Raw genomic sequence first — 24610 nt, forward strand, 5'->3', positions numbered from 1 at the left:
GACCACGACTGGCAGGGGATAAGTTTCAGGATACAAAGACGACTCAACACTTTAATAATTTAGCTACACACGAACACAATGATTGAGGGAAAAAAAATATATACACATTTTGTGCACACATCCACACGTACCGGAGTTTTCAAGACACTTTTACTGTCAAGTTGTGGTGTTTAGCGTGTGGACAAAAGGCCCATCGAAAATACCTGTGTACCTTTGGACACGGAATTAAAAGGCAGACGGATACATGAGTGTAAACTGCATTGTGTCTGAAAAAACGTGCACTCACACAGAATCAAACTGAAAAAGTAGAGTACCTGAAACTTATTCAGGATGTTTACTGAAAAAAAAGAAGTTGACTTTACAAAGTCTTTTCCTTGCTGGCAAAGCAAAAAAGTGTTTTTTCCTTTTCTTTTCCCAGACCTGTCAAATACGAGGCACAGGGAGAAGAGAGAGGATAGAGACTTCTTTTAGGGCTAAAGGGGGTCGGAAGTTATCCGATGCTTGGCTTTGGAGAGTTGTGTGTGGGTTTGTGTGTGTGTGTGTGTGTGTGTGGGTGTGAGAGAGAGAGAGTGTGCACGTGTGTAGGCATGTGACAGCATACATTTTAAGCCTGTGTGAAGGAATATGTGCTTGCGTTCTGTCCTCTGAGCCTGTACATTGGTGTGCATGTGTACCTATGTGTGGAGCCCGTCGGCGTTCTGTCTTTCCAGGAGAGAGGCTTGTGATTTTAGTGTTCCCCCCCCCCACCCCTTCTCTCTTAAGATTTGAGTGCAGTATTGGGGTCAGTGGTTCTGCCAACACAGTATTTTACCGCCTCACTCCGGTTCTCTGCTCTGCTGTGACTTCCACTTCTGCCGCGCCTCACGCACAAACAAACGTCGCCTTCATCTCTCGCCTCCCCCCCCCCCCAGTTCTCCTCTCCTCTTTCCTCCCGAACAAGCGCTTTCTATCTTCACACTTGTATCACAGTGTCAGCACATGAGCGCTATCTCAGCATCTCCCCCGGTGTTCTATGGAGTACGCATCGTGTCCTGAGAATTGTATGTGGGTATAGCTGTGAGTGGTAGAGTGTGTCTGTGTATCTTGTGCTTGGTTAAAAGCCACAATGAAAAGGTTTTCGCTATCGTAGCATGGTCTGAATTCCAGTGGTGGAACTTTATTTATTACATTTACTCAACATGTATTTGAGTAACTTGTGCTTTACTCGAGTGCTGGCCATTTCATGATACTTAAATACTTCTACTGACACCTGTACTGGGTCAACTGTAAATGTCTTACACCAGTAATGTGAAGGATAAATGTGTTGTTGCTCTTGTCTTTCATTATTGTTGATCAGATGGGAGATGATGTATCGCGCTCACCATTTAAGTCTGAAGTCTGATAACCATTCCCAGTAAAGATGTAACAATTAGCTCTCTACCTCTAAAATTATTTTCTCTTCTGCCTTTCACTGAACCTTCAAAACTCTTTATCGTCCTGAACCACATCCTATGTATGTTTTTCAAGGTTTTTTATCTTGTACCTTTTTGAAAAATTGTTCCAGCCCTTCAATGTTTTTTTTTGTGCGCTATCAGTGTTTTAATGCATTATGCAGAGTAAATGAATCTGTCTATGTGAATAAGACGCGTTATATAAATGTATTTGCCTTGCTTTCTTGCTTTCATCTGCTCGCAATCCCCATTCGACACCAGATTCATCCATCCAGCGCTCACTTCATCAATTTTGTCCCTGACCTTCGTTCATCTTTGAATTTGTCACTTTTTAATGAAGACATTTTTTTTTTGCCTCAAACGGGATGACTGTGTTAATGTCATTTATGTTATTCCTAAGCTGTCACCTCGCTTACACTTTGTGCTAAGATACAGTGTCTGTGAACAATGGAGGGAAAAGCTCATTGCTAATGCAGGGTGTAAATATATGCAGCTCGCGGAAGGGATGGGGTTTTTTTTTGATCGTATCTCTTGTCAAAATGCAAAAGCAAACAGCTTGTTCACTTTATAAGAAAACATCCCCCGATGGGTTGCGTGCAAAATCTCCGCGGGTGGAAACAAATCAAAGATGAAGAACACGACTTGCACAGTTATTGCATTGATTTTACATAGTAGAAGTCAGTAGGTACGGACATTAAATATTAAAGGGAATCAAAGCATCAGCATTTTGAAATGATGATGCCAATGGGTGATTTCGGAGTTGGCATACTGGCAATTGATTAATCACGGACTTAATGGGCTTGCAGACGTTTTAATTAGAATATCGGATCCCAATTCACATTCAATGGGTGTGCAACTGGCTATTCAGGACATGTGCACATATTCAATGATGCTGTTCAATCATTCGCTGTCTGCGACTTCAAATCCTCCAGGCGACATCGTGAACTCTATCATCTCTTTTACCGCCCGAAAAAATTCATCCGTAATGCGCGCCGGGTAGAGACAAGAAACGGATAAACAGATTTGAACGTGACTAGATTGTTTAGGTCTGGATTAGGGCGGTTGTTTAGGGGTTGCAAATGAGGTCTTTGTCTTACTTTAACATGTGCACGCCTTCCGGAGTGGTGGGCTGGTTGAAGCGTCTCATGTAGTCGTGCATCTCCGGAAAGCTTTTCCTCATGTACTCCTCGGCGCTGCTCTCCCTCACCGTCCCAAAACGGAAGCCCATGGAGGGATGGTGCAGCTAAGGGAATAGACACAGGAAGACATGGATGGAGATTGTTGTGTGGTTGATAAAAAGAGAGAGAGAGAGATATATTTCATAACAGGGCTCATACCAAATTCATTCTAGCTCCGAAATTCCGATACAGGCTTTTGGGAAATGGAAAGCGATAATCCTTCACAAATAATCCCGCTCTTTGCTCATTAGCCTGTCCTTGTGTAAGATTAGTTTGTGCGTTCACGTAGCAGGGGGTCTGGTCTGTAAGTGTGTGTGTGTGTGTGTGTGTGTGTGTGTGTGTGTGTGTGTGTGTGTGTGTGTGTGTGGGTGTGTGTGTTTGTGTGTGGGTTGCTGACATGCATGCAGTTGCAAGTTTACGTCCTTGCACAAAGTCTAACCTTGTCATCATGGATTCCAGAGACCTGTTCGAAGGTCTTCTCTCCGACCATGACCGCAGCGAGGTTGGCGGTGTAGCTGGACAGCACCAGTAAACAGAAAATGGCCCACAGGTTCATCAGGAAGCGCCCGGTCCAGCATTTGGGAGTCTGTAGATTGGAAATATACAGTATATCCAAGGGAGATTTTCCTTTTTTAAAGTTTGTTTTGCTTTTAGCTGCTCATTAGCACATACAAATAATTTCAACTGATAAAAAAGAGGAGGGGGGGGGGATTTGCTAATCTTAGGGATGAGCGAATCTAAAAATATCTGATGTTCAGAACTGAACGATGTCATGGTGTCAACACAGAAAAGCAACCGAAAAGAAACAGTTCAAGAAAGTCAGAAAACCATTAAATATAAAAGTGTGTGAAGAAAGGGGCATTCAGGTGTTGATATACAGTAAATGCAGACACCCCCGCGAAGCTCTCAACCGCCTCCCTCTCATTATCCTCATTATTTAAAAGTCAGGGTGATCAAGGTAAGCAAAACAAACCAGAACAAAAAGCAGAAGAAAGAATCTAGCAATGTGTGAGACACATCACAAATACCTCTCCATGAAATTGCCTGCTGCCTTGGGTATTGAATCCACCTGAACACTGTGATCACAGTGTTATTATTTATTCCACCAATTAAAACCCACTTAGCAGGAAGAAAAGAAACAAGATACACTTCTCGTGTTTTAAAGGCTTTCAATTAATAGGAAATTAATTATACAAACATGGTTGTAACCCATCATTATGAAGGTGTCTTCAATGTTTAGAACCTTAAGCATAATTAGCTGGTGCATTGAAAGGGAGTAAGGCATGCACACCATTACCGCAAACTCTTCAATTGCCTTATATTGTTATTTTGGGAAGAAAGGTGAACTAAGGGAAATTGTAAATATTTCATAGCGTGCAGTGGAGCTTCATTCAAGCTATGATGATCAGAGTGCTTTGAGTGGCCCCATGTACTGTAGGCAATGAGTTTTCCTGACAAGGTATTTTATTTTACGTTGTGCTTACAAGCTATACATTTTAGAGAAAAATGTGACAAATAACACATCTGCGAAGCCATGAAATGTAATAGAAGCCCTGTCCCAGTCAGTTACTGTTGATACTCCTGTCAAGCTATCCATCCCATATGCATTACACAGTGATAATAGGGGCAGAGTCACCACTTGAGTTTGTGAATAATTTAATAAATTACATGTCCTTGATATCAGATTGCTGTAGACAACAACATAATTATATCTCTGTCAATTTTGCTAGCTAAAATGGGACAGATTTTATCGGCTGTAGCAGGCTAGCTAATTAACCTCACCATACCCCAGTGAGATGGTTATAGACACTGTCTAAGACTGACATTTTAATGTTTCCAGTGGACTGGTTTTAAAGCGAGAATCCCGGCAAAGGTCTTAATTGTAAATTTAATGGCTACTTAACAGGATATCATGTTTAAATAGTGAAGCTAAAGCTCCATGTCCCAGGCGGAAAAAGTCAGTGCAAATCAGAAAGTTATTTCAATCTATCACAACCCTGTCTGGCAAATGTAACACTCCGTGGGGTAACGTTGGCCAGGGTTGCTAAATTGTTAAACCAAATCCAATGCAGAGCTGGACAGAGATGCTATCCCCTCTGCTAGTATCAAGGACCAACCTGGAATCCCACAAACCCCATGTAGTTGCTAAATGATGTGCTCCTTGGAAGTAAAGCTCGATTACACCAGTACAATAGGTTGTAGGCTAGTAGCCAGAGACCTGCTCAAAAATTGCAGCACTTTAATAAAAAAAAAACACTTCATTTCCTTACACTTTTTTCTCCTGTGGTTTTTAGTTTTTGGAAATTGTAATTCCATTTGATTGATCTGTTTTGGAAGACTTTAAAATGGTCCGATCCTTATTAAAACTGAACACTGCAATAAAGGTGTCTCCGGGGAAATAAGCCATTGGCAGTGTTACTGGAGCCATCAATTTAGTCATCCACTGTCTTCCCGATGGCCTAAATAATCATGACTCTCTGGCTCTGACCATGGCACACAGAGGGTTCAGAGTGTTGCTCAAGGGCATTTTAGCAGGTCACAAGGCCGCTAATGGACACAAGCTGTTAATTGAGACATTGCCAGTTGCGATCAAACCTGTGACCTTTCAATTATGGGAAGGTCTCTTTAATCACTTGGCCACCGTTCCACCCAAGTCATTTGCACTGCTTCCTTTAGGCACAAAGTGGGATTTTAAAGAAATATTATGATGGGGTTCACACTCGCGCAGGAGGGTAGGATAGACGGGAATAATTGAGGCATATGCTGTGTCAAAAATGTGTCTGAATGTCCTGCATGCAAATTTGAAGAGCAAGCATAAGTTTATCATGCTGATGGATTTTGGCACAGTATATTTTTGATTAAAAATGGACAGAAAATGCAGAGGACACTCTGTTTTTTTATCTGGTGTTGTGGATGGGCATGTGCAGCCGTGTGACTGTGGGTGTAACACGATCGGTCAAATCTGACAGGTTTCTGATGAATGTTGTTACTGCAAAGGTGCATTTAATATTGTCGGGTATTCATAGCAAACAAATTACATGGAAATAAGAGGATTTTTTTTATTTTATTTTTGGCTTTGAAGTAAAATAGATTGTTTCACCTTATGTATTTTTCAAGATGAGTTTTCATTTGGGGGCATTTTCAATGTTTTATTAGATAGTCTAGAGGGACAGGTTTGAAACCGGAAAGAGAAGGGGAATACTGTGCATGCAGAAAATGGTCCAGGCTGGAATTGAACCAGGGACCGCTTCAACAAAGACTTGGCCTTAATTGGTATGCATTCTACCAGTTGAGCTACTGGGTGACCCTTGCTATGAATTTTTAATAGACAGATTCACCTTAGTCTGGGGATTTGACTCCCATTTGTTTATGGCGATCACTTGTCTCGCATAGCACTTGTGTCATACACCTTTGTTGCCTACTCTCCAACTTTTTCCCACCCATTTGCCCTCCACCCTTTACATCATCCTGTCTGCCCACCTTCACACGTCATCCCCCTGACTGTCTCTGCTTGCCCACTTACCCTTTCAACCCTATCTCACCATTTTTTTTGTCAACTTCCATATGACCTTCTTTTTGAAGTCAATTGCCTGATCTGCACTCTCACTTCACACCCACTATTGGCCCTCTTCCCCCCTTTACCCTCTTGTTTTCAACCTCGGGCCGGTCTCACTGCTTCTGGGAGTCGACCTCTATTTTCTCCTTCTTTTTTTCCCACCTTCATCCATCCCCATCATCCTTGCCATAACTCCTTCAATCTCTGTCAGCCCACTTACCCTTTCCCCTCTCCCTCCCTGTATGTGCATTATCCTCCCTGTACCTCTCTACTTCATCACTGCCTACCCTTTTAACCTCTCGCCTATCCATCTTCTCCCCTCCTTCGCCAGTCATCTCATCTCTCTCTCTCTCTCCACCAAGCCTCTCTTAACTTCCTCCTTCCGACTTGCACTCACTGTTTGTGTACTCTTTCCCCCATAACTCACGTCCCAATCCTCTCTTCCCCTGCAATTTCTATTCCCTGCCGCATCACTCTGCATCATGCCTATTCATCACACAGGCGGAGGAGAGAGCTACTTTACCTTGGTGGCGACAGTGCGTCCAAACAGTATCGCGTAGCAGAGATTGAGGGCGGAGGAGTAGGAGAACACACGTAGCCGGTTCCTGCCGTGGGGCGTCATGCCAAAGGGGCTGTTCCACTCGTACAAGGTTAGGAAGAGAGCGGTGAGGTGCAGCGTGACGAAGATACCCACCCACATGGACCAGTGCAGGGGCCACATGAAGGCTCCTATGGGGGCTGCGGTGTCTACGCTACGGACCTGGTGGATAAAAAACAAATAATGTGTGCAAGAGACTGGCTTGATGCAGTAGATACTACGTCTCTGCCAGAGTGACATGTGTTGTATTTTGTGCAAACTTGTGATTATTACTGTTCAACTTCCAGTTTGTAAGATCTTAAGGGCATAATTTGTTTTTTTTTGTTTTTCCAAACGCATACGTTATTTTTTTTTTGTGCTTCTCATTTTGTAAGTGCAAGGAATAAACTTTTTGAAATAATGGGAGTTTTTTCATTTCCAAATGGAACTGTATAGTCAGATTATATTATCTACTGCAGTCTGTCAGCCACAGAGGGGGATTCAACAAATCAAAGAATAACCACAGCGTGTTCGAGGACTCTGCAAAGATCGCTTCTCAAAATGCATCTCAGATTCACACACACACACACACACACACACGCACACACACACTAAAACTTCATTTCGTATGTCCACCGAAGGCTAAGCAAACTAATTATTCACAACTAATCCTCTCCTGTGCCTCGCCAGAAGAACGGTTGAGCGGGGCATAAGGGCAAAAGAGACAGATTGACAAATCAAAGTAACACTGACGATTACGATTCTACCACTGACTCACAATGCAGTGTATTTTTTTTAAGGACATGCCCCCCGTGTCTTCTATTACGATCATTAAAATACAGTCTGAAAGCTTAATGATGACTTCAAGCTATCGTACCAGAATGCCCAGGCTGGTGGAGTAGAAGGGCGAGGTGAAGTCGATGACTCTGCTCCGGGCAGAGTTGATGGAGAACGAGGTGACGGCCATGTCCGCGGTTCCGCTCAGCAGGTCCCCGACTAAACCCGTCCAGCGCCCGCTCCCGCTCGACGCTCCGTACTTGCCGTCTCCCACGATATAAAGGTCAAAGGTGAAACCCATGTCCTCCGCCAGTTTCTCCAGCAAGTCGATGCAGTACCCGTAGCAGCACTTCCTCAGGTCATCCGGTATGTCTGAAGGGAGAGAGATAGCAATCTGAAATGTATCCACTCATTTCATTTTCATTTCATTTAACCTTTATTTATACTCGAGAGATCATTTGAGGGGTGATCCTCATTTGCGATGATGTGTTGAGTCAAACAAATGCAAAGCAAAAACAACAACACAATATACAATGCAAATACATCAACTACACAACAAGCTGATAAAGAGACAACACAATTGAAACATTTAGACAGCGATGTAGAATGGCTGCAATTAAAATGAGCTGGCTGAAAGTCCTATACAGTATAGCCTAATTAAAACAATTACAGGTAGAGTTCGTCAAAATTTAAGTTAATATGTCTAAAATTTGTTAAGGATATGAAGTTATTTATTTTATTTGTTGCTGTAAATTGTTCCAGGAGTCAGTATTCGTAAATTCATGTGCATGTGTTGCAAATGCAGCAGACGTTACAACTCTTGGATTTTGTCCATAACTGTTGACCATAGATCATGTAAATGTAATGGATCATCGCAGGACGGTTAAGCTTAAGTTTTTTTAATGGTCCCTGTGCCCAGGCCTGGAATACATTTAGTCACATTAAGGTTTTGGCTGGAAAAATTCAACAATCCTGAACTACATATAGGGGGAAAAAAGGAGTTGGCATCATCGACATGCTAATATTTTTACGTTCTTTTGCCCTTATTGCCATTTATAACTTTTTTTTGCAAACTCAGTCACTCAGGAAATTCAGCACTATGCCAATTGCTCTTGAAACTTGGCACAAATCTCTGCACTACTTCCGCCTAAGCACATTATGGAATAATGTGATCAGATATTTTATAATTACTCTATAATAATAGAGGAGATGCCACTTACAATTAGGCCTATAGCTCTTGAAACACTGGTTACCACATTTACTTTCCCTTAATTCCTACATCGTCTTCAATTTATATTAGCTGTCTTCCATTTCTCACTTGCTGATGATTAAAGTAAAAGAAAGTTCCCTTGCCTTATATTAACCATGCATAAGGGTTTGGATATAGTTGGCCAATAATCTCCTCAGTCAGAGATGTAGTACCTGGTTTTTCTTTCACATTGAAGTCTTGAACCCGTATTGATTTAGCACCTGCATTCCTCTTCATTCAAGAAACAGATGTTGCAGCCGAGCCTTTGACATTGCCCCGAATACATTTTTGAACTGGCCTGACCAACCATGATCCCTTATTGATTTTCCTTTTAAAATCCACTTCAATCTTGAGGAGAAGCAGGAGAGATGTGGACATTGACATAGCAATGAGATCTAAGCCCAGAGATCGAAGAGTTTTCATAATTTATGACTCAAACTCATGCATCTCCTCCCCACAAGTTCTATGTCATTTCAGAACTTTGCTGTAAACTGCTCTACTCAAAGGACATATGCCAAACCAAACTCACCATTTGCGTCCGTTTCTGTCGCTGTAGAGTTTGGGTTGTGCAACTGGTTGAAGAGGCCCTGGATTATGTCGGACTTGTTGGTCCTGGGGTCTAGACAGAGCTGACCGGCGGGACACAATCCATCCTCGTCCACCTCCCGTGTGAAGACAAAGGGGTGTTCCACCAGTGTCACCACCCTCAGTCGGCGTCCCTCAACCGGAAGTCCCGGCCTCCAGTGTCCTCCGATGTGACTGTCCCCCTGGCCGTCCCCTCCCCTCACCCCGGCACCAAGACCTTGACCCTGGCCACTCCTGAACCCTCCAACCAGTCCCAGGATGCCCCCTTCTAACTCCAGCCTGCCTCGGGTCCATTGGCCTACAGTCACCCAGGCCGGCTGTCCAAGAGCGCCCCTCTTCAGGCTCCATACGTGGAAGAGCTGGGAGGCGGAGACCCGCGAGAGACCGGCGTCCACCTGGATCAGGCCGGTGGCCCCGGTGAAGGAAGTGTTGGAGAGAAACCTCAAAGGGACAGAGAGAGACAAAAACAGACAATAACCAAGAGACAATGACATTGAGAAAAAGTGCAAGATCCTTGCTTTGTTACTGCTGTTCAGAAATGAAACCCGCAATTATACACAGCAGTTACAGCCGGATGAAAAAAAGAAATAGAAAAAAAACATGAAAAAGCAAGGAAAAGGTTACAAACGATTGGTGCAAACCGGCATGGTCCGGTTGTGGAGATTTTGCAAGTCTCCGATGGATAATTGCATCTCCCATAAAGTCATAATTAAAAGTTAATGCAGTGCAGTGAGGGTCTCTTCCTATCCGCCAGTCCATACAGACGGTCATTACTATTCGCCTCACTCGCCTGGTGTCCCTGCACTGGTCTTTACGGCGGAATACATTAGGAGGAGCAATCCCCTTTTGCACATAAATCTGCCCTGGCCTCTTGAACCATGCCGGGATTGTTAGCTCATGTCTCAGCGTTTTATCATGTGACATTGTCAGGAGCTGTCTCGATGTGAAGCCATCCAAGTACTGTTTGATCATGTCGTGATTAGTGGAGGGATTGTCGGGAGGTCATTGAAAATCATAGGGGGTGGTTCTTTAAATGTTAAAGTATGCAGGGATCACTGCGTATGGTATGGTTGTTGAACCGTGCAGGGACTGTTGATTATGTCTGGGTCAAGGCTAGAAATGGCAAGTTTTCTAATGGAAAAGGTTGGCTGTATAGCGCTTTCTCGGCGGAAGAGGAAGCTTTACCCTCTCGCTCTTTGTTTTACTTTCTCTCCTCTGTTTCTCCCTCTGTCGTCTTTAAGTTGTGTGTTGAACTGATGCATACAGAATATTTAACTTTTCCCATTACATTTGGGCTATGTGATGGAAAACGGAAAAAAACCTCAATAGATCATGAGGGTCATTAACCTCATCTCCAAACTCCAGCCTGCACTAAAGCCTGTCTACACCCCACGGAGAGCAATACAACATGTGCATCTATGTGAGGTTGTTGTGTATTCTGCTGGTGCTTTTTTGTTCATTGCCCTTCTTCCCTCACATTGTGATTTACTCCAATGGCACAATATCAATTTATAAACCCATTCTTTGCGCCATAATTCTCGAGAGCCTGATTAAAAGTGCCTCTGATTTGAAAGTCATTCCCATCCCATTCCGCGTTAACTTATGTTTTCTCATCAGCGGCTCCCTCTGTCTCCGTGACCATAAAGCCCAAGTGCTAGCCATGCCTTGAGCTGAAATCATTCATGCTAATAGTGGGGCCTGAATCATCATATCCCACAGACAGCAGATTCATCAAGCCAACCCACTCCAGACTCATATACCATACTGTAGTGGCTACTTCTGGCCACGGGAAAAATTAACCATACGCTTCAATTTACATCTCTTAGCTGGGCAGAGACTTTCAAAAGCCCTCTCCCCCCTCTTTTCGGCACTTTGTGACATTTTTGGATCAACGCCCATCGCCCAGGGAGAAGACAAAAGTGAGTTAAGAGTGTGAGATAATAAAGAGATAAGAGCAGCAGGGGTTTGAAAAACGACCACACTTTCAGACGGCGGCACCTTTTTTAGTTATGGGTTTTTCAGGGTTGTTGTGTCGCATCAGGCCAGAGTCGGACGCTGCATTTTTAGAGAATGACTGTGGATGTCAAAGACGTTTGACAAGTCAGCCAGTGGTGGCAGAGAGTGATGGCTTCCTCCCGCTAACACCTGGCCCCGGTTTACACCACTCAAGGAGCAACTGTCAGCCGAGTGGCCGGTAAATAATGACTCTATAAGAGAGAGTCCCTAGCCCGGCGTGGCTCTCACTCCCTTATCACTTCATCTCCTTTAGTTTGGTTTAGAAAGTTTACTCCCTCTGTCTTTTGTATGTATGGGATGCGAGACACGTCTCGCTTGTTTCAATGGTTTTAATCTCTTCAGGGGGGAGAGATAGGATCATCGTGGCAGCTGTGTCGAACGACTGGCAGATCTCACCTTGATAAGAACAAACCTCTTTATATCAATTTCAGTGTTTAGATCAGTGTTTTTCTTACTTTTCTTTGACTTTATCTCTCTGTTTTATCTGAAGCCATTTCTGTCTTCCCTTGCCTTTCATCCATCTGTTTTGTCTTTGACTACTTTCTTCTTCTTCTCTAATGTATTTTAGGGGAATAAGCACCCAGGGATTTTTTTTTTATTATTCAAGACATTAAGAAGAACCACATGAAAGTGTCTAGTTTCTCATATCTTTATACTCCGGCTTTACCCTCATTGCTTCTCTGCTTTGAATTAGAAACAGTAATATTGTGCAGTATCTTGCTCTTGTCCTCCCTCATATACCTTCCTCTCTAGCTTGTATCTCTAGACTTCCCCTCTTCCTCCCTACCTTCCTGGCTCTGTCCCTTGGGCATTGAGCTGTTAATTGCCTTTTCCGCGTGGAAGTCTCTCACTTCCCCTAGCTTTGTTATGGCTCTCCCGAGCAGTGGCATGTCTGGCTGTTGCAGGGGGAGGGATAAGAATCAGGCAGCACACACTGGAGGGTTATGGAGTCTTAAGTGGACCGGCTTGAATAGTGCGATAGAAGAACCCTCTTTTATCAGTCTCTCTAAGAGGCCAAGAAGAAAGGTCACTGACACTTTATTGTGGAGGACTCTATTCTAAATAGTCTATTCAGATACTCTTAACTATGTCCTAATTGGCCCCTCCACAGAAGGACGGTGAATTTGTCTGGTGTCCAGATGAAGCTGGAGTCAGTTTAAGTGATTGGCTAATTACCCCTAAGCATATAGGTTGGCTGTGCTTTTGAGGCTGTAGCTCCTAAATTTTGCAGCTCTCTCCTATTGGATTTACGATCTTGGGAGTCTGTAGAATTTTCTTTTTTTTTACAGCTAAAGACCCATCTTTTAAGACGTGCTTTGCCTTAGCTTGTTATATCTCAATGTCATGTCTGTTTTCCCAGTGTTGTGTGTTTTTGCTTTTACTGTCTGTTGTTCTCTTTTATGTTGCACTTTGTGACATCTGCCCTTGACAGGTGGCATGAAAATGTACATATTGTTATTATTATTATGATTATAGAGTGCAATTGAGGTTTGATGGGAATGTCATTGATTTACAGGTTTTTGGTATTCACTGGGGATGTAACTACTAGTTATTTTGCGTGTCCACTTGTCCTAGGGATGAATCGACAAATCATTAGATAGAATTGACAAGTGTTATACAAACTAATGCTGCATGAGTTGCACTGCATCCCTAGTATTAACTAAATAATTGGACAAACACAATTTTGACATGATGATCGCACTAGAATGGTAAATTTAAAGGATCACCAATGCTGTTATACTATTTCAACCAGCCTGATATATGAATACCACATTTTCCATGGCATTCCACCCTACAGTTGTCAAGGCATTTCATTTTCAAACTCAAAATGTCAACTTCATGGTGGCACTAGAACAAAAGTCAGGGAATAACCTAATGAGTGCACTTGATCCTTTTGGGACCATGATGTCTGCGCGACATTTTAAATCCATCCATTCAGACATTACCATCCATAAAAAAGGAGCAATTTAATCACATTTAACATAATAAAGTTGTTTTAATTCTAATGATGAATCGTCCCATAATAGCTCTTTGTAACCCAACTCCCACTCCACTTGTTTTAGCCCCTGGCCCTCTGTGCCAAATTGTTCTGGCATCCTAACGCTCAACTTAGCTGTGGAAGGAGGGAGCACTGTGAGAAGACAGCCTGTGATTATGTGGGTGGCGTTGATGATCACTCTTGGCTGGCAGGCAGGCACTGTGTGTGTGTGTGTGTGTGTGTGTGTGTGTGTGTGTGTGTGTGTGTGTGTGTGTGTGTGTGTGTGTGTGTGTGTGAATGTGTGTGTGTGTGTGTGTGTGTGTGTGTTCAATATTTGCTATGAGCCCAAGCTCAAACCACATATCCTTCTTTCACCAGTACCATATGACCACAGAAGTTGGATACGTGCGGTTTTATCTACCGCTCCGATTGAAAAATATCCACGTCAACTGGCAGAGCAGAGATATTAAACTTGAGAATGAGTTTATGGCATGGGGCTTCAATGCATCACCAGGCATCAGACACACATTTCGCTTTAGCTGGGTTGCAACGTACGTGAGCGAGTGTTCAATTGGTTTCTCTTTTCTTTTTGCTGTTTACAAAAGTGAATATTTCATTTTTTCTGCTTTTTAGGAAAACGCATTTATGATTTAATATGTATTTCAATATTCTTTTATCCCTCTCCTTTGTGGATGCGTTTGTTATCACCGCACCTTGACAGAGCCCCGTGATAGCTGTCAAAGAGCCCCCCCTCCCCCTTTTTAAATGCTGCAGGGATTGAAGCAGCAGCAACAGTGGAGCACGCCAGACAAAACTCTCTGGTGTCAGTGTGTGAATCTGTATGCCATAAAGACCACCTCTCCCGGTATGACTGAGCTATTCAGAAGGCGCCACCCCCATGGTGCAGAGGACAGACAAGGGCAACAACTGGAGCATGTAGTACCAGGAGTGGAGCCAACAACTACTCACGAAAAAAATGCCAAAGTGTCACTCAGAAAGCTAACAAGCTTACAGCCATTAAGTGGTGTGACCACAGGAATCCAATTGCTTTTTGTCAGTGTCTTCCATATATTATTTGGTTGATTTAAATGTGTACACTTTTGGTTTAAAGCATTTGTGCGTGACCAGGAATCATAACAAAAAACTGGATGGTTTCTTGGCAGGGTGCACAAATACTATTCAAGGTCTGACCCTGACCAAAACATTACTAATCCTATCTTGCCTAAAGCAATGAATGTTATTTTTGGGAAGGTAGAATTTCATCCATCGTCAACCGTGCTTTGGGTTGCTTGAACAAATCTGTACCAGCTACAGGTATTCTGCTCTGGAACTGGCCTTGGTCCTGACTCTCTGACCAATGGTGCACTGTGTATATTAGCCTTCATTTTAAGCTATAAGTTAAAAGAAATACATTTAAAAAAAAATACACTCTATCAAATGAAGTCAACAGTAAAAAGGTTAATAAGGTCTGTGGATCATCTAGGGGATACTTACCAACGCTATTGGAAAGATATGTCTATGAATTTTTTTGAAGGTACATTTTAAATATTCACGTCTATTGTAGTGGGATGGAAGAAGACATTTCAGAGGCAGATATTTCAAGTAAGCTCTAAGTGTAAGCTAGTTAGGGAAAGTGAAAGTTTGTTAGCCTATCTTGCTATCACCTGCTGAGTAATCGAGCACCAACCTCCCGGGCTATAGGTGTCAAAGAAGAGGGTTTTACCTAGTGTTGGCTGTTTCTCTTTCACAAGTCCATATTGGATGATGGCAAGTGACCAGACTATCAAAACTTTCACAGCGAGTGAGTTAACTAGTTAACTCTAGATACTGCTAAAGGTAAATGTAAAGGTTAAGGGGCAATGTAGACAAAAACAAAAGTTCTCTGTTTCTTTGGTATTGGGGTAAACGGACCCTTTTTTGATTAGTGTTCAGTTTACTATGTGTTCAATTACCTGGCCAGATATTGTCCTGAAGAAGGAAACTCGTGTTGGCTTGGTTTGTCGTAACAGTTCACCGTGTTCTGAATCAGCGCCAAGTCCGGCCTCACCATGGTCGCCGTGCCCACTGCTCGGCTGATCAACTGCAAAGCGTCCCGGATGTAGAAGCTAATGGGCTTCCTGCCTACCTCCCCGTAGGCCAACAGTCCCAGGGGGCCTCCTAGAGTGTGGAGCGAGTCTGGAGACAAGGGATATCCCATGATCCACTGCAGCGCCGGTAGCGACGGAGCGAGGTGCTGAGCGGCCCTCAGTACAGAGGAGAGACACTCTGGATCAGAACCCAGGAGGAGAACGGAGGAGATGGGAGAAGGGGAGCGCAGGAAACGGGCGGAGAGGATCTTCAAAGCCTCCTCTTCCTTCTGGTCCTCGTTCCTCTCGGCGCTGGTGTCCCCTCTTCTCTCCCCGGCCCCGGACCCTGAGATGTGGGTGAGGTTGATGATGTCCCACAGGTGCCAGGTAGAACCGATGTGGGTCTGCAGGTGAGAAAGCAACCCCTCCCCGCCCTCCTCCCAGCCGGGGCAGACCACGGCTGCTCCTCCCCGGCTCCCTCGGTCCCTGTCCCCGTCCTTCCCCTGCAGCACAGCCAGCAGCAGCCCGCCCAGGGTGGAGGGAGGCACGCGGGCCGACATGTGCAGGTGGAATGGGTTCTGTAACAGGAAAGAGAAGAAGGAAGATTTTAGTAATACAATTCACTTTGATATTTTTATTTACTTTTTATTTTGTATAGATTGATCCATTCACTTCTTTACATTTTTTAAAAACTTTTTTTAATAAAAAAACAAATCTTTAACCTTTATTCAACCAGAAGAAAACCCATTGAAAATCTCATTTTTAAGGGTGACCTGGCCAATACAGGCAGCAGCATAAAGAACACATAGTGTCGGAAAAGAAACACACAGGGACAAAGTTAATAGAACTTAACTAAAGCAAATCAATTTACATTGCATCAATTTAAAAGACCCATTTTTGTTGTAAACAAAGGTTGTAAACTTTCTTCGTGCTGTGTGTTGCTTTAAGGTGTTTGTCTCTGTTCCTTTCTATCTCTATTTATGTATCACTTTTGTATTATACCTCAATGTGTGTCCGAGGAGGACCCCCTTTAAAAACAAGATGCTGCATCTCAAGGGGTTTATCCTCTAATACACTTTTTGAACCAGTAAAAAGGTGTTGAGGGAACAGAAAAATGATTGTAAAGAGAGGCAGAAAGAAAGTTAAAAGCAAATTAATAGAGGAGTGAAATCAAAAGGCGATTAGAAAAGGGAGGAGAGAAAAGAGAGGGCAAGATCAAAACGAGGAGATTAATAGACATAACCGAAACCCAAACACCTCGGGGTGAATACTATACAATCACATTAAACACAGTCTGAGTGCTGCAAAACAATCCCTGTCGCTGCGGTAATTCACCACAACACTGATCAGAAACAATCAGTCACATTTGTTCATTATCTCTAGCCCCCTGAATGAAAAGAGTCGTGCCGGTGCAAACAAGGAGTCAATGATACGCGTCTAATCTGAACAACATCACAGTTGAGCTTGGCAAAGCAACAGTGGCGTCCACAGTTCATCCAGACTCCCCGCATTTCCCCCAAACTCCGCTGAAAACACTGGCTTGTTTCATACGGTTCCAAAATGGATAACACTGTTGTCCTTGAATGAAGCCCACAGATGGACCTTCCCGCACTCCTTCCCCTTGGGGGCTTCTATCCATTTTTCATCCTTTTTTCAGCGCTCCAGGCAAGGTCGAGGGGGGACGCTTCTTTTATATAGAAAAAAGCCACAAGTTTAACTTTGACTTAAGATTTCGCACCATCTCATTGAACTGCGATGATAGGAATGCATTAGTTGTTATACTCATAAAGACCCTCGGGCACAATTGCAGACATATTTTTAGCATCCTATTGTTATGTATTTTTGGGTAATGTTTTTAATGTATGCAGAACATATACAATGCTTAATTAAATCCGTACATACACTGCAAATCTCCATGCAGGTGCATACAGTATTCAAGAAAAACGTACATGTGTGCCTGAAGATGAGGTATTTAAACCCAACTGCAAACACGTTCATTCAAATGGAAATATCCCGCCCCGGGAGTACAAAGCAAACAGACCCAACCCTCTGCTGAAAGTCCTTGAGTCCCATAAGAAAAATTGACTGAAGTCTGAAAAGACATGGATGAATTAATGCAGAGTTCGTATTTATCCCACTGGGAGAGGCTAGGAGTGTGTGTGTGGGTGTGTGTGTGTCTGTGTTTGTTTGTGCGTGTGTGTGTGTGTGTGGACAAGTCAAGACCGGCTCCTTCGTTTGAACTCTATGGGTGGCCAGAAAGAAGTCAGAGGTGGTTCTAGGAGGGGGCTGTCGGCGAGACTTCAGGACTAGAGATAGAAAGTGTGTGTGTGTGCGTGTGTGTGTGTGTGTGTGTGTGTGTGTGTGTGTGTGTGCTACAGGTGTAGGTGTTATCCAGCATATTACCCCCCAGTAATATACCAGACATCATGCATATTTGGTCAAAGAGAGTCCAAAATGTGATGAGAGAAGATCAAACCAGAGCCTCAAGGCAGCTGTAGGAATAAGTATGTAAATCTATAGCGGCTCTCTCTCTCATTCTCAAGTTACTCTGGGTAAGATCCATCTTTGCCATCTATCCTTCAAACACAACTGTGCATCATGGACACACAAAAAGCTGTAAATTATGCCCTCAGTGAATACTGTACAGCTTGTTAGAAAACCAGAGAAGGCATCTTACTAAATATATCGTTGTCAAATTAATTACAATAATGATCATCTGTGCTACACCCCCCCACAGCTGTGTCAGTTGCTTTTGTACCGGCGCTATTACATTATTTTTCTCTTTTCACTGACAATCACGGCTAACTCCTAATTTGCTCGACTTTAAGGGGAGATTCTTTTAACAATTTCATTTACATTCGAGGCGTTTAGCCGCTCGCTCTTATCCAGAGCGATTCGCCAAACGAGCACAACAGTAGAATTACTTCAAGAGTGAGGACGTGACGATAATAGTAAGTGCCAACTGGAGCTTTGTAGGAGTTGTATTGGTAGTGGCTGCTGTTAGGAGAGAAAACAAATTAGTGTGAGGGGGAGGAGGCGAATGGTGGGGGGGGGGGGGGGGGGAGCTGTGATGTGAGGGTAATATGAGCCTTTTTGTGAAGACACGAGTTGCAGCCCTTAAGATGGGGAAAGCACTCTCTGCTGTTTTGACTGCGAGGAGGGAGGACTTATTCAAACATTCTGTGGCCAGTCAAACGTGACGGGCACCAAAGTGGACCCGATTTAACTTCAGCACATCACTGGGGTTATTGCCTGTTACGACTGCAGTCTCCTATTGCCTTGCATTTGATTGTTTTGGCACAATTAATTCCAATGATATATCGGAGCCATAGCTCACGAAAGAGCATTTTTTACTCTACTGTGCTTTTTAAGTACAAATGCGATGCACCGTGGTTCCTCAAAGGGGTTTTTGTTTGCAGTAGTGTACTTTAATACTAACAAAACAGAATTAAGTAAGAAAAATCACTAAAGTCCAAGTGTGGTGGAAGTTCTTCAGGGATCAGAGGTCAGCTCAGGTGGAAGGAGACTTTGTGAGACCGGGATGACTCATGCGGCAATATTTATAGGAGCTCGGGCCGAGGAGAACAGGACAGCAGCTGCAGGTGTGTTGCTATACCCAATCCTGCCACTCACTCCCTGAGATCAGTGTCTTAACCTTGTGCTATCTCTGAAGGCACCAGGATTGGGGCGCCAGGCATACCAATGTGTTGGGTCAGAGCTGGACACAGTGAACCATAACAACCCTCAGAGTCCAGGGAGATGAGTCTGTATCTACAGCTGACCCCACAGTGTCTCCTCACAGGTGACAGAGTTGAACTAACTGTCAGAGAGAGAGATAGACACATAAGCCATCTAGCTTAAAGTTGCTCCGAGGGAACTTTTTAGATTGTGTTCATTCTTGCACCCCCTTTGGACAAAAGCAGGAGTGTTTTTACTACGCCAGCTGTAGATCCTAGGTGAGCGTACCAATGACGAAGGCATTAAGAAAAACGATATACAAATATAGTATTCTTTGCTCTGATGGTCTCGTTTGCTGTTTCAGAAATATTTGCAAGTTCCTTGTAGCACCTTTTAATGAATGGAAATTCCTTCACACTAAGTGAACATAAACCTACAGCTTGTGTTTAGTTTCAATTTAGAGATTGGGCGGCTGTGTGTTAGGCTTGGTATTAGGTTCATAGCTGTATTAGATACGTTTCAAACCTTGTATAACAGCGTGGGATGTTGACTTTTCAAAACTGTTGAAAATGTGCTACGCAGGTTCAGGGGGGACAACAGCACGGAATGAACAAATGAAGCCACGTCATTCATTTGAATGAGGCCACTTCAGTAATGCAGGGAGGGTGCCAAGGTTGTCCTTCTTAAAGCATTCATTTCTTTGGTAGATTACTTTGTAACGCTTGAACAAGGTCATTCAGGTGTTAACCACACAGTAAGTTGCAATTAAAAATATAATGATTGCTGCTCTGTTAACTCTCTAAAGTGGTAAAATTCTTTCTCAGTGTTAGAAACCTCTGTACCGTTTTAAGGCACCATCCCGCTCTTATTTCATTTTCTCAACAGTATACCTTCAGCAACATGCCTTGCAGGATCATTCTTGGTTTGGTTGCACCCCTTAAACTGACTATCTTTGGATTGCTTAATTGATGACCAATCACAAATAACCAATAGGCAATGACAAATAGGATGTCTTTGACTAAATGCTGCAAAGTGGGCCACTCTTTGAGCTACAGTGTAGCTGCCTATGATGTTTTTTTTTCCCCAAGTCATATTCTCCCTTCCTTTCCTTCCACACAGATATTTGTGAGTGTGTTTTAAAATGAAAAGGTTCGTTTTGGGCCACTGATAATGAAGCGTTTGCCATTCATTCCCCAAAACAGTCTCTTTTTATCAAACAAGGACAACACCCTACATGTAGCATCTTGAAACATTTCAGTCTATCGAGAGAACAATGAAATCCCTGCCTGTCATCACTCCAGCTTAATCCAGCGTGTCTAAAAAAAACAAGCTGGCGGCATCAGAGTTTATCCCTGTGCCACAACAAATGTATGTATGATTGTGTGTGTGTAATGTTAATGTATGCGTATATGTTTGCATACTTGAATGAATGCTAAAAACAGATCCTCAAGTCAACTCGGGCTGTCTGCGTGAAGTTGTGTTTGGTTTCTGACAATGTGTGCTTAGATAACCACAGTTTAGTTTTCATATTGAGAGGAATGTAGGCAGTATTTTTTCTTTATGATGTCGCAGTCTAGACAAGATGTAAAAGGTGGCTGTATACCATCTGGTAATGTTGGCCGACTATTGGCAGTATCTTCTGAAACGCAGAAGCACACACACAGACACAGACACAAACAGACAGCACCTCCATGGCTGACAGGATCAATCCTGAACCCAGCTCTACTGCTCAGGTCAATCCAGGCCCAGGTCTGTGTTTTTCGAAAAATACAAAGGTCTATAATAGGCCTGGTAAGGAATGCAATGCATGTTTTTTCTAAAAAAGCTGTTTAGATCTCCATTGTGTATCTTTGTGTGTGTGTGTGTGTGTGTGTGTGTGTGTGTGTGCGTGCGTGTGTGTGTATTCATGTGTTTTGGGTATTCTATCTTATCTTTCTTCTATTCTCTATTTTCAGGTAAAAGCTAAATCCGTAAACACAAGGTCACACGGATGCAAGATAAGCACAGCTATAGAAGAACTGTCAGCATTATCCCGGTATAAAATATAAAAAATCCATACCTCTTTTCACACATCTGCAAATGAGGTGCCTTGAACTGAACCTCTGTCTCTCTGCTAAACCTGGCCGGTGCTGTTTGATCCACTGGCCTGAAGATTTTCAGGTTTTCAAATTCTCCGTATGTGCACGAAAGCATGCACCGAAGCCGCCACCCACACCACCACCAAAACAACACAGACACACACACACAGATACAAAAAAACACACACACACACACACACACACACACACACGTGTAAAAGGCACAGCCAAACAGGCACCAGTGCAAGAACACACAGATAAAGTACAAACACACGGCGCTTGCGAATACGCTTGCATAAACCCAGAGGGATGGTTGGGCAGCGTGGAGTAAGCAAACCGACAGGAGTGCGTTGAATCAGAACAGGAGGGAGCTGCTCCCTGTTATTACTAAGCTCATTCTTTATTTAGGCCTCCGTCAAAAAAATCAAAAAGCATCAACACTTGGAAGGTGTGCAATCGAATGCACAATGCCAAAAAAGAGGAGAGGAAAAAAAAGAGATTTCCCTGTACAAAGAAAGGAGCAAAGAAGAAAGAGCAGCACCTGCAGTTTCAGAGCTTATTAAAAGCAAGTCGGGGCAAAGTGCATGGAGGTGGGACTCGGGAGTGTGTGTGTGTGAGAACTTGTGTTTCTGTGCGTGTGTGTGTGTGAACTTGTGTTTCTGTGAGAGTGTGTGTGTGTGTGTCTGTGTGTGTGTGAGAGTGTTTTTGGAGGTTTTTTGGTGGTTGAGAGAGGCTAAAGGAGGCCTAAGATGTAAGTCGAAGTTCTGAAAAACCGGGTATCTCCTCTTCGTCCCTCCTCATCCACAGCCCCGCAGGCTAGGGGGATCTCTTTAACTCGGTGCAGCTTGACTCATTGCCAAAGCCCACTTTAGCCCCGGTTGGGCTTAAAATTGCGCTCATGAATCATTAAAAAGACGAGAGAGAGAGAGAGAGGGGGCCCCTGCTTTTGAGTTGTCCTCGCCCGTTTCATCCATCAGTGCTGTCCTCGTGCCCTAGCCTCTTGAATGGATGCTTATAGCTTTCTATTGTGTCCGTAAAACAAAGCTCATGGTCGGGGCAGCACTCCAAAACAAAACAAACAACAACCACACTTCACTGAACACATTCATATTTCACAGTCACCAGGTGAGCTGGCTGTACGTAGAGCACCATGGATACAGAGATGGGGAGAGCGAGAGAGAGAGACAGACCGGGCGACATCATTGCCGCGGATGTGAAGATATGTTTGAGATGAAAGGCGGAAGAGAAATTGATAAGTGGTTTAATATCCGTATTTGTGAAAGCAGGGAAAAGGGAGGGAGGGTGTGTGTGTGTGTGTGTGTGTGTGTGTGTGTGTGTGTGTGTGTGTGTGTGTGTGTGTGTGTGTGTGTGTGTGTGTGTGTGTGTGTGTGTGTGTGTGTGTGTGTGTGTGTGTGTGTGTGTGTGTGTGTGTGTGTGTGTGTGTGTGTGTGTGTGTGTGTGTGTGTGTGTGTGTGTGTGTGTGTGTGTGTGTGTGTGTGTGTGTGTGTGTTAGCCGGGAAGGAGCAGGCAAGACAGAAATGGTAGTGTGCTTGACAAAGACGGAGAAAGATTTTCTCAGCGGGGTGTCGGTCTTAGACTTCAGAAAACCCTGAGATGAAAACTGAGCGTATCCTAACCTGAATGTCAGACTGAAATGTCACAGCACATGTGTAGGCTCACGTACAGGTGTAAAAATAATCTCTATCCAACCTGGCCAATTTGATTCAGCCTGCAGTGCAGAACTGGATTCCTGTCAAAAGAGCAAAACAAGAGCAAATAGCACCATATGCTTGCATTTAGCTAATACACAATGGATAGGAACTGTTGAATATGTCTAATTCTTTCAAACTTCCGAACAGTCCGAAAAAAGCAGCAGTGATTGAATAAGGCCAGCCGGAGATGTTTGCATAGTTAATGAAGCGCCGCTCTTTAGTTCACCAGACAGACGGCGGGGTAACCAAGCTGTTTGCCTTGTTGTTATGTAATTGTATGCAAATAGCATTGTTTAATTTTCTCATAATTTCCCCGCGTCTCCCGGCGCTAAGTGTAATACGGGTGACTTTAATCTTACTCAGCCATGCTGCTGGCTGAGTAAGCTTGGAGGGGACAGCACAGATGCAGCAAAGACGCACGCGCAAACGGCACACACACCAAAAACTACAATAAAGACACAGCAGGCAGGGAGAGCAGAAATTACTTCCACGTACGTACTTACACATGCATTGACGTATGCCACACATACCCACACATGCACGTATGCACACAACTGTGAAGCAATCAGCCACTTAACACACAGCAAATGACTGTGGTTATCTAAGCATAACAGCCTGTTGGCTCAGAGAAACGGAGTGATAAGCAGTAAGATACACACTATTAAGTGCCACCACTAGCAACAGATTGAAAACAGGAGTTGAATCTTGTTTCACAGTTGATGGAGATGAAGCCATATGTATCTCGTATTTTAACCACTTAATAACATGTGCAAATTCCTCAACCCCACATAATTCCACCCTCCATCTACCATACAGGGATGGAGGGGAACAGTATGCTGGAGAATGTGGCCCATGGGGGAGCATGACCAAGAACGGCAGTCGGAAAGTGGAGAGTGCACATTTGGAATTAGGTTTGATTATAGGGAAATGGTTGCTCGTCATTTAGGCGTCTCGTAGCCTAACGTAACAGCTTTGTGACTGCTGGAAGGCATATGATATGAATATGTTGAGTCCATTAAACTTAAGCACCTTGTTAGTTTCCTTGGTGGCCTTGCGGGTCGGGAGGGAGATGGGGTGTTATATACGGTAACATCGTAAAAACACCATTGTTGTCCCGAGCGATTGTGGGGAGAGCCATTAAAGTCTTGACGGGCCCATGTCTCTTTTCCTCCAGGATGTGAGTTTATTGGGACCATTCTGAACGGGAGAAAAAAAGCTTGAGAGGAAATGTGATTTTGCTCATTTCGTGCATCGACATGGACGCGGTTGTGCGATTAAAACTATGCATATGTGTGTAAAAAGTATTAGTACGTCCGTGAGTGTCTTCAAGCGTGTGTGTGTGTGTGTGTGTGTGTGTGTGTAAAAGAGAGAGTGAGAGAGTGAGTGTGTGTATAAGTATGATTGCCTGTGATTTACAAACCATTAAATAGAATATTGTTCTCTGCACAGCTCCAAATTAATTTGAATGATCAAGACACATGGCACTCCAGCAATTTTTCCCCCCTGAAGCACTGCAAGCGACTGAAGAACTGGGCACACACACACACACACACACACACAGTTACAACACACATACCCAAACAGTGTATCACATACTCAAACCAGCCAAATGCTTTGGGCTTTGTGCATTACTCATGAAGAAAACAAAAACGTTTGCTATGTGATTTGTAGTCACACAGCTCAATCGAGTGGCATCCAGAGGGAAGAAATAAAACGCATACACATATCAA

At 43.6% G+C, this 24610-nt stretch overlaps 1 protein-coding gene across 1 annotated transcript in view; it reads right to left on the reverse strand.

The window, feature by feature from the left end:
* The window catches only part of grin3ba (glutamate receptor, ionotropic, N-methyl-D-aspartate 3Ba), a gene marked incomplete at both ends in the record, with an annotated part of 72139 nt that overhangs the window by 16417 nt on the left and 31112 nt on the right, over positions 1 to 24610 (reverse strand). Inside the window, 6 exons of the mRNA XM_080042974.1 lie at positions 2528 to 2673; positions 3048 to 3194; positions 6688 to 6924; positions 7619 to 7890; positions 9297 to 9793; positions 15299 to 15990. Of these exons, the coding sequence (XP_079899100.1) occupies positions 2528 to 2673; positions 3048 to 3194; positions 6688 to 6924; positions 7619 to 7890; positions 9297 to 9793; positions 15299 to 15990 (1991 nt within the window). The remainder of the gene's footprint in view (positions 1 to 2527; positions 2674 to 3047; positions 3195 to 6687; positions 6925 to 7618; positions 7891 to 9296; positions 9794 to 15298; positions 15991 to 24610) is intronic.

The sequence above is a fragment of the Ammodytes marinus genome (genome assembly GCF_949987685.1).
Source record: "Ammodytes marinus genome assembly, chromosome: 15".
Taxonomy (NCBI): domain Eukaryota; kingdom Metazoa; phylum Chordata; class Actinopteri; order Uranoscopiformes; family Ammodytidae; genus Ammodytes; species Ammodytes marinus.